General features: G+C 40.7%; 1 protein-coding gene across 2 annotated transcripts in view; it reads right to left on the minus strand.

Moving 5' to 3' along the window:
- The window catches only part of COL9A3 (collagen type IX alpha 3 chain), a 204,525-nt gene that overhangs the window by 153,574 nt on the left and 37,568 nt on the right, over positions 1-13,383 (minus strand). For both annotated transcript variants that reach the window (XM_069243177.1, XM_069243178.1), the window contains exons 4-5: positions 9,309-9,380; positions 6,810-6,863 (exon numbers count right to left, since the gene is read on the minus strand). In XM_069243177.1, the coding sequence (XP_069099278.1) occupies positions 6,810-6,863; positions 9,309-9,380 (126 nt within the window). The remainder of the gene's footprint in view (positions 1-6,809; positions 6,864-9,308; positions 9,381-13,383) is intronic.

Raw genomic sequence — 13,383 nt, forward strand, 5'->3', positions numbered from 1 at the left:
TGTTGATTGAAAGATAAGTGGCCACTTTCCTATGCAGGTGTTTTTGTAATGAAGAGACATACTGTGTGACGCAACCCCAGTCTTTAGATACCACCTACCCTCACTAGATTCGGTCTGTGTATTTTATCTTTCTTCTCTTCTTCTGTAAAGGAAGCTTAGCGATTTGTCCACTAACTATTGAACCGAACATTCCTTAACTTGGTATGACACTTTATTTTCAGCGTTTTACTATGTATGAAGTCAGAACCAAGAGCAAGTTCAAGATGCAGTTGAAGCCAATGTAACCAGGCAAATGGTTGGTTTAATACTTAGTGCTATGATGCAGAAAGTTTGTTAATGGAAACGCAGAACTTTTAATGAATGCAAAGACTCACAACTTTTCACAATCTGATCATTTCTATTTTAAACGTTGGCATGAGATGATTAGTGCAATTAATCAAGGTGATTTCAAACACTTCGGGCGACTGATTAGTAAATAAATAAATATTGCTCACACTCAGTGGAATTTGCTCTTTATGAGTGTAATGGAAGACAAGGTCTGAAAATGTGATGGCACAATATATATTGATCCCCTGTCACTGAAAAAGATAATTGTTGAATGCATTCCAGCAACATTCTCTTCACTGAGACAGCCATGTGCAGGCAAGCTCGATAATCTCCCAACTGTAATATTTGGTGTCAACCTTTGTGGTGGTCAGTGGCCCTACGTCCACGTTTTTAGACGAGTTACTATCATGGAATAATGCTGGTCTCATTGAATGGGACCATTATCAGGGCCATGCACGATAGAGGGATTGGGATACTCCTCCTAACAGCTGCTTGATTACCTTATTTTATACAATCAATAACATTTAGGCAAAGGTTGTGCTCAAGTGATTAATATCTTGGACTATGGACAAGGCTCATTTCTGATGAAATCTGAGGGTTTTGGGACAATCATTTCACAGTGGACCATTGTTTTGCTGTTTGGACAACTGCTTGGCGATTCAGAGTAGTTGTGGGTGTTTATACTGCTGCTTTGTGGATTCCTGAGAAGTTTTTCATCTGAATGATCTTATGTGCTAAAATACATAGCTGGACTATTCCATCTGACTGAATTGTAATTCTGCAGTGTTTGCATGGCGACAGATGGGCTCAGGTTGACTGTGATGGACGAGACACAGTCTCTTCTCGGATTCCCACTGAGAACAGCTTGAAGCAGGGATTTGTTTTGGCATTATTGCCTTTAAGTTTGATTTCAGTTCATTCACTTAAGACCTTATCCGAAACACCCTTTTTACCCTAAAATGGGAAATATCAGTATTGCTTGCCTGTTAAATGCTGACAATCTTGCGACAACCTTGTGGTTATGAGTTATAGACCCACTGGGCTGCAACATGAAATAATTGTGCTTTGTGACTACTGCAACAAGAATTGCCCTATCATTAATCAAGACATGACTAAGACTTCTCTACCAAAGTTAAGCTATGTGACTGTCTGCGAACAGCAAGTTAGAACAGATCAAAGTGTTGAGGACAGAAATTAAGCCTAAAGGAGGAATTTTTGTTTGCAAATTTAAAGAGCGAATTGTATGTAACACATGTACTTGTGGATTATGTACTATTTGAAGCTCAATGTAAACATGTTTTGCCTGTTACTAAAAAATAAGGGGTAAAAAATTCTCTTGCAGCTATTGTATAAGATGCAATTTATTGATGTAGGTGTAGCCGCAGCATTGTTTTTAAAGACCATACAGAAAATGAAATGTGTTCCATGGTCTTATCTTACACTGATGAGTAAATGATTACAATAACAGTTCATTTTAAGTTTTACTTAGTCGTCTTGGAAACTAATCACTATTATTACCATAATAAACTAAAAGGTTAGAAAGAGGAGAAAAGCAAGAATTAAAGACAATTTGAAGCAATATATGTAAAGGTACTGGTAGATAGTCAGTGTGGAGCTCTGATGCTACTTTTTCCATTCCCAAGGAGATATGTATGCACCCACCTTCACGACACCTCAACTAAGTCATCTCTCATCTTCTTTAATGGTGACTATGAAAAGAGAGTTGTACTTAACGGTAAGGAGGCCATTACACCTACAGGGAACCTTGTTAGGGGAAAAGCCCTGCTGAGAACACACAAACACATGAAATTTGTGTCACGTATCCAGACAAGTGTGTCAACAAAATGCAACTGCAGCCGGACATGTGGTGACTCTGCTCCCCATTCGCTGTTTGATGATGTCTACAAGGGATCAATAATGTCCACAGGCAAATAAAGGAAGCTTCAACCAGGTAAAAATACCTTCATAGAAATTATGTCACACACATCAAACAAACACTCAAAGGTAACATATCCCTAACCATATAGAGTGATGTCTGTCAGACAACTGACCCTGCCTTAACCTGTTCAGCCTTTAAGAGACATTAGCTCATTATAGCAAACTGGACTTCGTTGAGTTAGAAAGTGAATTAGGCAAACTCTTGAAAAAGCTCAAGGCACATAATTTAATAATAAGGATTACGGCATCTATGGCCGGTAGTGCTCCACCTATCAATGTGGGTAAATGAGTGGTTGCAGCAAGGTAGAGAAATGTACAATAAAAAAATGTGGAAAGTGTGACGATTGGTGCATGTGCACCCATTAGTGTCATTGGGTCCTAATTTAAAAGCCATTCAATGGTAACAAATCTCCATTTCTAATCAATAAGTGTTCTTACGCCCACTAAAAGATTCCCGGATCTGGTCAAGAACAGGCTACCCCGTACCTTAGCAGAGTATCACGGACAGTGCCACTGCTCTGTTCTTGAATGCTTTAAGCGTTCGCACTCTTGTTTGGTGTAATGTTTCGCTTGCAGCAAGACAAAATGAATGTTATGCATCCTCATGTGAGCATTTATCTTGTTCCTTTTATATATGCATCCCATACCTTCAGCCTTCCAGATGGGAAGTGTGAGTTCACGTATAAAGCTCATTCCAACTTGAGGCAAAAGCCCAGCAAAAGCCCATCCCAGCAAATGTCTCCCATTCATGATCCCACTGGTATTTGTTACCAGTGCCCCCAAGAGGTAAAGCTTGCTGTGCCATTTAACTGCAATAATTGTGACTGTCACTGTCATCCCAGTCGAAACAGAACATCTCTCCAATTTCTCATGTGACTCAACAACAATTCTAAATTGTAACCAATTCCCAGAGGTATCCTGGGATATGTATCAGCTCAATCATATAAATCTAAATAAGTTCTAATCCTAAGGGTTCAATATGGAACAAAGTAGAAAGAATTGAAAGGAGGGAGCCTCATCCTTGAACGTCATACAACACCCAAGCTATTCCTACAGATCTCAACAGAAAAATGTGAGGAGCGGTTGTACTGATGGAGGTGCGTGCCGTACATCTGCAATAAAAAGTATTCTATGCACTCAGGTGATGATATCCACAGTCCTGGGTGTGACAAAGATTGTTTTTTCATCTGTGTAAGAGTCAATTGATCTTGAGTCCAATTGCTGCTCTGTGGTGTTGGTGCCTATATGATTAGCTGGGTGAGGCAAGAAGCTAATGCTAGATGTGGTTGGTACCGAATGCTGCTACCCATGCTCCTGGCTCTAGTTTTATCTGCACCTCAATATGAGGCGCTCAATGAACCACCCCTCCCAAGCCTCCATCGGATCTTTATCTCTGTCTAAAATATTTATTTGGTCAAGAACTGCGGCATGTAAGGAGGTTTGCCTCAAAGAGTTTCATCTTCACAGCACAGAAGTTGTTGTACTGTTGTTGAATTGTTGCTGTGGAATATGGGAACACCTACACTCTTACACTGTGTATCTGAAATGGGCCACTCTTACTCACACTTTGGTAGAGAAGTTCTTGGTCTCTGTAATTCAGCAGCCTTGCTACCATTGGTGTAGATGGCTTTAAGGGGATTGAGGCAGCCACTGCTACCCTATGTGCCTGCTCCATCATAAAGAAGAGTAGACCATTTGGGCCACTCCTGTACTGAACCAGTTTTCAAGGAACAGCTTCGTCCAGTTTGCTGTGTCTTTCAACTCGATCAGTAAGGCCCAAAAAACAAACCTTTTTCTGGTCAGGGTGCGATTCAGCATCCTGCACTGGATATTCCAGAACTCTGATCCGCTCATTCAAGTCTTCTATGCAGACTTTCATCTCTTTGACCTCGGGTTGGAGCATGGTTAATTAGGATTCCTGAACTCCGTACAGGAGACTGATGCCCAGGAGTGACAGTGTCTATCTTCTGCTCAGTGGTGTTCCTGGTCCTGGGGATAGCCAGCACAAAATCAAATCTAACTTGCCTGAGTAAGTGGAAGGAGGCCTTTGATCAGAGAAATGAACAGAGGTAAGAAAAGCTGATCCTGAAACTGAAGACTGTGGGCAAGAAGAAAAGATGATTACCATATTTAAAAAAAGGAAACCATGATAAGGATGTCTGGAAAAGACATATAGGAAGTAAAAAGTAATTTGTGGTGTCACCAAGAACAGAAAGTTATGATAATCAGTCATTAGAGTCAAAACCAAGTTTGGAAATTAAAATACATGCATTAGAAGAATGATTAAAAAACACTACAAAAAGCATTTGGTGGGCGACAGGCAAATACACAATTTCTCCTATGATTAGCTTTAGGTGACACAAACCTTAAGTGATATGTTTTACCCTAGCAATGCGACAAGAGTGAAAAACTCCATGAAATTGTCTGGCAGAAAAACCTAACTGGTGTTTTTTTTGCAAAAACTTTAGTATGCGTGAATTTGGGCAACACACAAGAATAAAAAGCTAGTAAAGAGGGAAGGTGATAAAACACAGAATCCAGTAATTCTTGAAATGCCATTCAGACTTTTTGGTTTATTTTGTATCACAATAGGGGGGTGGGGCTCAGTACATGATTAGCATCATAAATCAGTTAAAAACTGGGATAAGTAAGCAAGTGATTATAATTAAACCGGAGACACAAAAAATAGTCTTGTGGCAGTAAATTTGAAAGCAAAGCAGACAAACGGTGTGAACTGGTTAACTTATTTTGCCAGGAGACACACAGGGAGCACACAGAGCAGAAATCCCAGAGAGCTGTTGCAACCAGAATGTAAATGGAGCGAGGAGCTATAGCCTAATATGTCTGGCTACAAAACAAGATGTGGAGAAACATGTGTTGTTTTGGGTTATGCAATAGAAATACGGCACATAGGTACTTGTAAGCGAGAGTGCAACATATGTGAATAACTTTTCCAATTAAACGTAAAGAAAAAAAGGATATGCATACTGTCCATGTATCAGGGTTTGCCATAGATTTACTACCAAAGGGGGGATCATTTTTCTAATAAAATGCTGCCCCTTTTCTACATTTGGAATCAGCAGTGTCATCCTCTCTCAAATATTTTTCATTCACGTAGGTCACTAACGAAGCAATTTTGCTAATACAAAATGTCATATAGAGACTGGAACACGGTGTTGTGGTGCATTCTGATATTTTAACTGATGGAACTCCCAGTTGTGTCAGCATTGGGTAGGCAGCTAATGAAGATTGTGGATTATTGTCTCAGATTTTGTGCAATAGTGTGTGCAAGTAGGAAGATGCAGGCCTGCAAGCAAACAGCATCCAGACTGGGCAAAAAGTGTTCATCAGAAACCATAATAAATCGGAAATAAATTAAATATACAAGAAAGAAATGACTCAAGCGATGAATTCACCGAAAAAGGAAAATATCGTTCCACTACCACATTTAAGCATTACATTAGTTGAATGAAATGAAAGATGAAAGATAAAAAGATTTGTGCATTGAAAATTAAGACCAAGTATATGATATCTCCTGGCTGGTTTGATTGCTTTTGCTTTTTTGGTCTTACAGTCACCTGCTTCTCCTTTCGTTGCCTTACTAGCCAGAGCTGAACACATAAGAACCTGGACCAACCACAGAGGACCACCCTCTGCCTGCTGGGGCAGTGCTTTGAAGCAGAAGACCATTCAAACAGCATGGAAAACAATACGGATTGAGCATGTTGCTGGCATCTTAGGAAACGTTTTCCACTGCGCTTTAGGCAATTGTAGTTCATGTTCTTGTCAGTAACTCACAAGTTAGGAAGTGTTCACCATGAGTTGGCACTGCCTGTGTTGGTGTTTCTTTGCATTCCTGGACACATGATTCTGGGTTTTACCCATTTTTCAGCAGAAATTAGCAGTTGTCTTCAGGAGTTATTGAGACGATACCTGTAATTCATCAGGTCAAGCACTACTCCAGAGCGTGTAGGTGCATTCCAAGTCTTGTCTCTCCAAACATGTTTCTCATTGCATTCTGTTAGTTTCAGGTCAATATATTTTCAGTAACTCGCGAGTATTATGGAAAATAGCCATTTGGTCATCAACATGAAGCCCCCGGAGAGGGTCCTATTCTGGAGGATTGCTGCAAGGGAATGCCAACCTTTCCACCCTCCCACACCCATGAATGCACTAAATTAGCAGAATTAAAGACGAAACAGACTGAACTGCATTATCCTCTCCCACCAATGTACACAACCAGCTGCCTTACAGTTGCAGGAGAGGTAAGGGATATTGAATGACTTCCAAAGCTGTGTCTGGTGACAGTCTACTCCCCACCTGCTTGAAAGCTCCTTACCAGCCACTTCCCAAATGAGGTCTCTGTGGACACAGAAACCACATTTGGCATCTATGCCTATGAATAGTTCATGGAAGATCCCCCGCGCCTGAGGATTGTCAACTTGAGTAACAACAACATCTATTGCTATAGCATCAAGAGGAGCTCCAAGTGTGGGCTGTTTGGTAGAAAAGATCAGTATTGTTAATATTGAGGAATCACTCACCCGTTTGCCTGGTAGTCCAGCGGGGCCGGGCTTGCCATCTGGGCCAGTTAAACCCTGAAAACAACAAATAGAAATGAACACAGCACTCCCTATATAGTAATGCTGTCCTTTCCATCTTAGACACACTTTGAAAGAATTCATCCCATACAGTATTGGATCCTAGAAACAGGGGCATTTCATCACGCTAAACAGGAGTTTTCAAAAAGGAAATTCAATACTGGTTATGGCAAAAAGAGGCCGCTCTCCTAGAGGGATAGCAGCAAATTGCTCAACAGAGTCTTTGGAAGGCCTGGATTGACACATTAATGATTCTATCTTTACACTTAAAACAAGAAATGACAAAGCAAATAAGTCTGGCCTTGGCAAGCTTGAGATATGTTATTTATTTCTTTTTCAAACATGAAATGGGCATTTACATTTTAAAGTAATAAAAAGTTAAAATGTGACCGTCTGAGGGCTGTAAGCATACCTTTACAGAAAAAGCTAGAAAATGACTGATCACAAGAACAAATTTAAAAATACATGAAATTAATGCAGTGGTTGGCCCACCGGTGGCGTCAGTTAGGTGGTCTACCTGTTAGGTGGAAATGAACATATGTATGAACAAAATGCTGTCACTCACATAGAAGAGAGGTAATGTTTCTAGTGGGCTGACTCATTGCCCCATGCGGTATGCTATGATGGGCAGAATAAAAATGGGAAAGGGACTTGAAGTATTTTTATTATGTTTTTTTTAAATATGAGGCTAGTAAAAGAGATCAATCTGTTTCTAGACCAGATTTAAAAAAACACAATTTATTTGGAAATTTTGCATTGCACCACATGCTTATTTCAGATACTACTGGGTGTCCCTAGTCTGAGATTTAAGTAAGAGCCTGTGGGGTGATAGAGCCGATTTAGAAGGTAATACCCCTTTCTGTGTGACCCCTAGTTCAGTTGGGAATACATTCAGTAGAGCACGCCGAATAAAAAAATATATTGACATTTAGTTTAAAAAAGTAATTTTGAATTATTTTCTCTCACAACAGTTTAAGGGTATCACATTGACGACCACCAAAATTAGGTGCATCCTTTCTGTTATGGGTGAACGTTTTGGAAAGTGGTCAGCATTTTGATGATAAGTCCCTCTTAAGGTGATGCTTGTCAGACTTTATGACTTGCAATCACTGAAGCCTGTAAGGACCTGTATACCAAGAGTGACTAGATGAACTTGGTTTATTGGAGTAAATACTTTTTGAAAGAACATGTGCAGAGAGCAGGCTGCTACATAAGTGACAAGACTCGTTCTCTTTAACATAACATTTCTGATGCTTTATCATAGATTAAAGATTACTGAACAAGAGAATGGCACTTTCTTCTTGAGCACGATGTATCTAACATCAAAGTGCATTGTAGGTCCACGCATGGTGGTTTCCACTGGGCAGTAGGCAAACCACCCTTAATGGAACTATATAGGGCCGTATTTATACTCCGTTTGCGCCGAATTTGCGTCGTTTTTTTCGACGCAAATTCGACGCTAAACTAACGCCAACTAACGCCATATTTATACTATGGCGTTAGAGGCGTCTAGCGCCAAAGTTCCCGGAATGTGCGTCATTTTTTAGCGTGAACCCCTTCCTTGCGTTAATGATATGCAAGGGAGGCGTTCCCGTCTAAAAAATGACTCCCAGGCCTTTACGTGGTATTTATACTCCCGGGCAAAAGAGACGCCCGGGAGTGGGCGTGGCTAAAAACGGCGCATTTGCGCCGCTTTTTAACGCCTGGGTCAGGCATGGCGTTAAGGGAGAAGTGGGCTCAAAATGAGCCCAGAGTGCCCTCCCCTGCCCCCAGGGACCCCCCCTGCCACCCTTGCCCACCCCAGGAGGACAGCCAAGGACGGAGGGACCCACCCCAGGGACATTCAGGTAAGTTCAGGTAAGTATTTTTTTTTTATTTTTTGTGGCATAGGGGGGCCTGATTTGTGCCCCCCTACATGCCACTATGCCCAATGACCATGCCCAGGGGACAGAAGTCCCCTGGGCATGGCCATTGGGCAAGGGGGCATGACTCCTATCTTTACAATGATAGGAGTCATGCAGATGGGGGATGGGCGTCGAAAATAAATGGCGCAAGTCGGGTTACGATGATTTTTTCGACGTAACCTGACTTGCCCCATTTTAAGACGCCCATGCGCCATTTTCCCCCTACGCCGGCGCTGCCTGGTGTACGTGGTTTTTCTCGCGCACACCAGGCAGCGCCGGTCTGCTTGCGCCGGCTAACGCCATTCAATAAATACGGCGCCCGCATGGCGCTTCAGAATGGCGTTAGCCGGCGCAAAACTTTTTGACGCTAAACTGCGTTAGCGCAGTTTAGCGTCAAAAAGTATAAATATGGGCCATAGTGTTCTTATTTAAACAAAAGTTCTGGACGATGAGTGCAATGGGGCATGTGGGGTTCTATGGTGCCCTTTACTCTGACGCATATTGCTGCCTCCATAGAGACTTGCACCAAGATACTTACATCTATTCCTGGAAGTCCAGATAATCCTGGCTGTCCTGGCAAACCCGGTTTTCCTGCCGCTCCTTTAGGTCCCTGGAAGTAATGAACATGTAGAAAATATAAATGCAGGTGCTTACCAACTCGTTTGCGACTTCACAACATGTTGTACATTTATCACGTCCTGTATTGGATAGGCCACAAGCCATAGAGGCGGACAGGAGGGTATGTTTATCTTTTCATTAATCAAGCAAGCAGGACACAATTATATATACAACTTAAAGTCATGTTTGCAAAATATTAGGGCAGAAATGCACATGCCGAATGCCACACATAGAAAAATGGCATGTTCCAACTAAACCTAGGTCATATCACGCTCTGTGTGATGCCACTGAAAGTAAACGTGACCTGGTGAGATTCTTGTTTATTTGCTCCTATTGAGGTTGGCAGACATAAATATTCTCTATCAAATCTTAAAGAAGGTGGAGCCATTTTCCACCTAGCACCACAAAGAAATGATGTGTTCTTTGACCTCAAAATACACCTGCAACGTTTTGCACCTGCGCATAATGTAGCTGCATTGAAGATATATGACATGACAATGGAGCCACAACTATACTTTTTAAGGTTACAAAGCAACAGAAGCTGTTCTCCTGCACCACAAAGCAGAAGCAACTATTCCCTACGAAAGCAAGATACAGCTGCAATTCATTGCTAAACCACACAATGCAGCTGCAACTATTCTCTTTCACATCACAAACTATGTACAACCACAATTACATCAAAATACCACTGCAACGATTCTCTCATACATCACATCTATTGTCTGTGACATTACGAAACAGCTGTAGCTATTGGGTATGACACAATAATGCAGCTGCGACTACTGACGAAAAATCACAAAGCAACTACATCTATTCCTCAAAGCATCACAAAGTAGCTGCGCTCCATTGACAAAGCCCAAATAGGCCGAAACTGGTCCTGTGTTGCTTGTGTTTCCATTCAGAGGGGACCTGGCCTACTGGAGCAGGACCAAGGCTGATTTACATATGGCTGGTTCCTGTCTGATGTGCCACGATGGGCTGGGTTGCAGCACAGAGTATATTTAGCAGTGACAAAGATCTTTTCAAGCAATCGCCCATTACTTTTTTTGTTTTCCGTGGGACTCAAGTTACACCCTACTGACGGGGTCAAAAAAGTACAAGCATTTGCAATGCAATGGGTCTCGCATTTGCTCGAGTTAGAGCTGTTAACATTGTAAATTACTAACTGGACTTTTTTTGCCACTTAAATTGAAAATGAAAAGTAAAACATTTGACATAAGCGAGCCGATTCAAAGTGCCACGACCGCCATGAGTGCGAAGGAGAGACACAAAAGGAAAAATAAGTTTGCTTGCAGTCAAACGTATCGGCAAACGTGCAATTATCCATGTAACAGGGTTGATGTTCAAGGCGGTAACCAAACCGCCCAAAGGAGGTACAAACATAAAGCATTTACCAGTGATAACAAAGGATTTTTGAAGGGCAAGCCCATTAACGAGTGATAGTGATGGGCATGTGGTGGACATGGTTAAAAGTCCACAAATAGATTACAGCACGTCAAATCGCTTGCGAGCTCAACCTAAAAAACTAGTCTAAGGTTGCTTCTGTTCTCGTTAAGAGACCTGATAAGACAGTCAGGGCTGCACTGTTCCTACTGGAGCAGGACAAAGACAGAATTGCAAATGGCTGATTACTATCTGAGGTGGCCTGGTAGGCGAAACAGCAATAGCCTATATTGCTTCCTAGAGAAATTACCAATGATTGAGATTAGTTGAAGGAATCCCCTGTCACTGTTTTGTTTTCCACAGCGCAAGTATTTAATGTTGCACTGGGAACCTTTTCTGCATGCCATCAAAATGCAGCCACAACTATTGTCTATGACATCACAAACCAGCAACAACTAATTTTACATACCAAATAATTAACCAATCAAATTATAACAGATCAAACAAGAACAGTAACAGTTGAACAGATCAAACATGACTGACACTTAAAGTACTGTGCATTTAGTCCTCTAATTAACTGATTTGATTTGTATATTAGTTTATTTATTTTTTATAAGTGAAAATCAATAGAACTCTTTGGAATAAAAAACATGATTGCCGCATCAATAAATTAGGATGAATTGAAGTAGAATATTTTCAACCTTTAGACGACAACACAAAGCAGTTGCATCTTTAATTTGTGTTATTAGAAAGTAGAAGCAACTACTTATTTTAATGTCACACAGCAGCTGCAATTTAAGTTCTACTAAGATCAGAATGGACCTGATACCTATGACATCACATTATTGTAAAACTGTTCTCCTTAAAGCACATTGCAACTCAACTAAACCCATGCTCTGTTGGACCAAAAGATAATTCAACTTCTTTCACCAGAGCACAGCTGAAACAAATCACATGATCAACACAAAGCAGCTGGAGCAACCATTTATGACATTCACAATCAGATGCAATCATCCCTAATGACAACACAATACAGCCTCATATAACATCACTGAGCAGCTTTTACTGTGTCATATGGCATGGAACATTAGTGCAATTATTCTGTGTGTAATATTGTAAATTAGGTGCAAGCACTATATAAGGCACCACAAAGCAGCTGAACCTAATATGTAGCTACTTTCTATGGCATCACGAAATGCTGCGGCTATCCACTATCTATCATCCGCAAGGAGCAGCCCTTGGAATCACAGGGCTGCTGTAGTTAGACTTTGCTGCATCATAGAGTAGAGGTGACTATTCTTCACACAATCACAGAGCAGCTGCGGCCTTTGTTGAAGGCATCACAGGGCAGCTGTAACTATTCCCTCAAACCCTCACAAAGGAGTAGTACATAATTCCTATGTAACATCACAAAGTAATTGCAACCATTCTCCATGAAACTAACACAGATGCAATTACTCTTCATGACATCACGAGTTACGTGAAGGTAGTCTCTATAAACTGACCAGCAATCCAAAGAAGTTTTGCACCGCACTCCATGAACTCTTAAAATCTTTATTTGTTAAACACGTTGCAACTGCACCGACGCGTTTCGACCAACCTGGTCTTTTTCACAGTTACTGAGTCTTATTACCATGTTTACCTTTTATACTATTCATCACAATCACCCATTATGAGGCATTATAGGACCTGTAGTATACTATTAAAACTACATTATGAATAAAATAAAAAATGAATGCCAGTTCTTTCTTAAGCAAATCGATATGAAAAAATAACCATAACACAGTTTATATAAGTTCACTGATGCATTCATCCATCCCTGTATCTCATTATAAAAATTCGTTGCAAATTCCATCTAATTTCTTAAATCTCAGATTTCTGGTATAGTACCACACAACACTAATGTACAGTATCAATTGTCACATTATACTATGGAATATCCTTGAATGACCAATTTGAATAATAATACACATCTCATATCCAAATTCATAAAAGGCTACACTATAATACTTAAATAAATTCATTTGCAGATGAACAAAAAGCTCCTCATCATTATTCAATCCAGAAGGAATCTTAGTTCGTAATTTAATTATGTATTTCGATTCAAGTTGATGCAGTCTCTATAAGCTGATGTGTAGTCACATGTTATGTATACCTATTTGCTAGGCTCATGGCTACCTCAGTTTGCAACAAGGCATAGTACTTTAATTGCCTTGTAAAAAGAACCGAGGCAATCCAGTTCAAATCTTTTCATTACAAAAACAAATACATCAGTCCCCTAAACACGTAATCATTGTCGATACTCTGGAACCTTTTAAGGAACTCTTTGCAGAGTTTTGCCACCTCATCAGCTACAGTCAATACTCCAGCATGGCTCTTTCCTTGCTTTTGGAAACAGATAGTCTGAGGTCTCACAGGCATTTTTGGATCTGCACCTCCTAAAAGCTACTTTAGGTATTATCCTTTGTTCCAGACCACATGACGGACTACACACACTACCCTAAACTCCTATCGCTCCTTAACTGGCAGAAAGTGCACCATTCTTAGTGCAGAATATTTCCAAAGTTAGAGATCACTCTGGATTCCCATTTCTGCATCTTCCATAGTCTTTG

The sequence above is a fragment of the Pleurodeles waltl genome, chromosome 7, assembly GCF_031143425.1.
Source record: "Pleurodeles waltl isolate 20211129_DDA chromosome 7, aPleWal1.hap1.20221129, whole genome shotgun sequence".
NCBI classification, from domain to species: Eukaryota; Metazoa; Chordata; class Amphibia; order Caudata; family Salamandridae; genus Pleurodeles; species Pleurodeles waltl.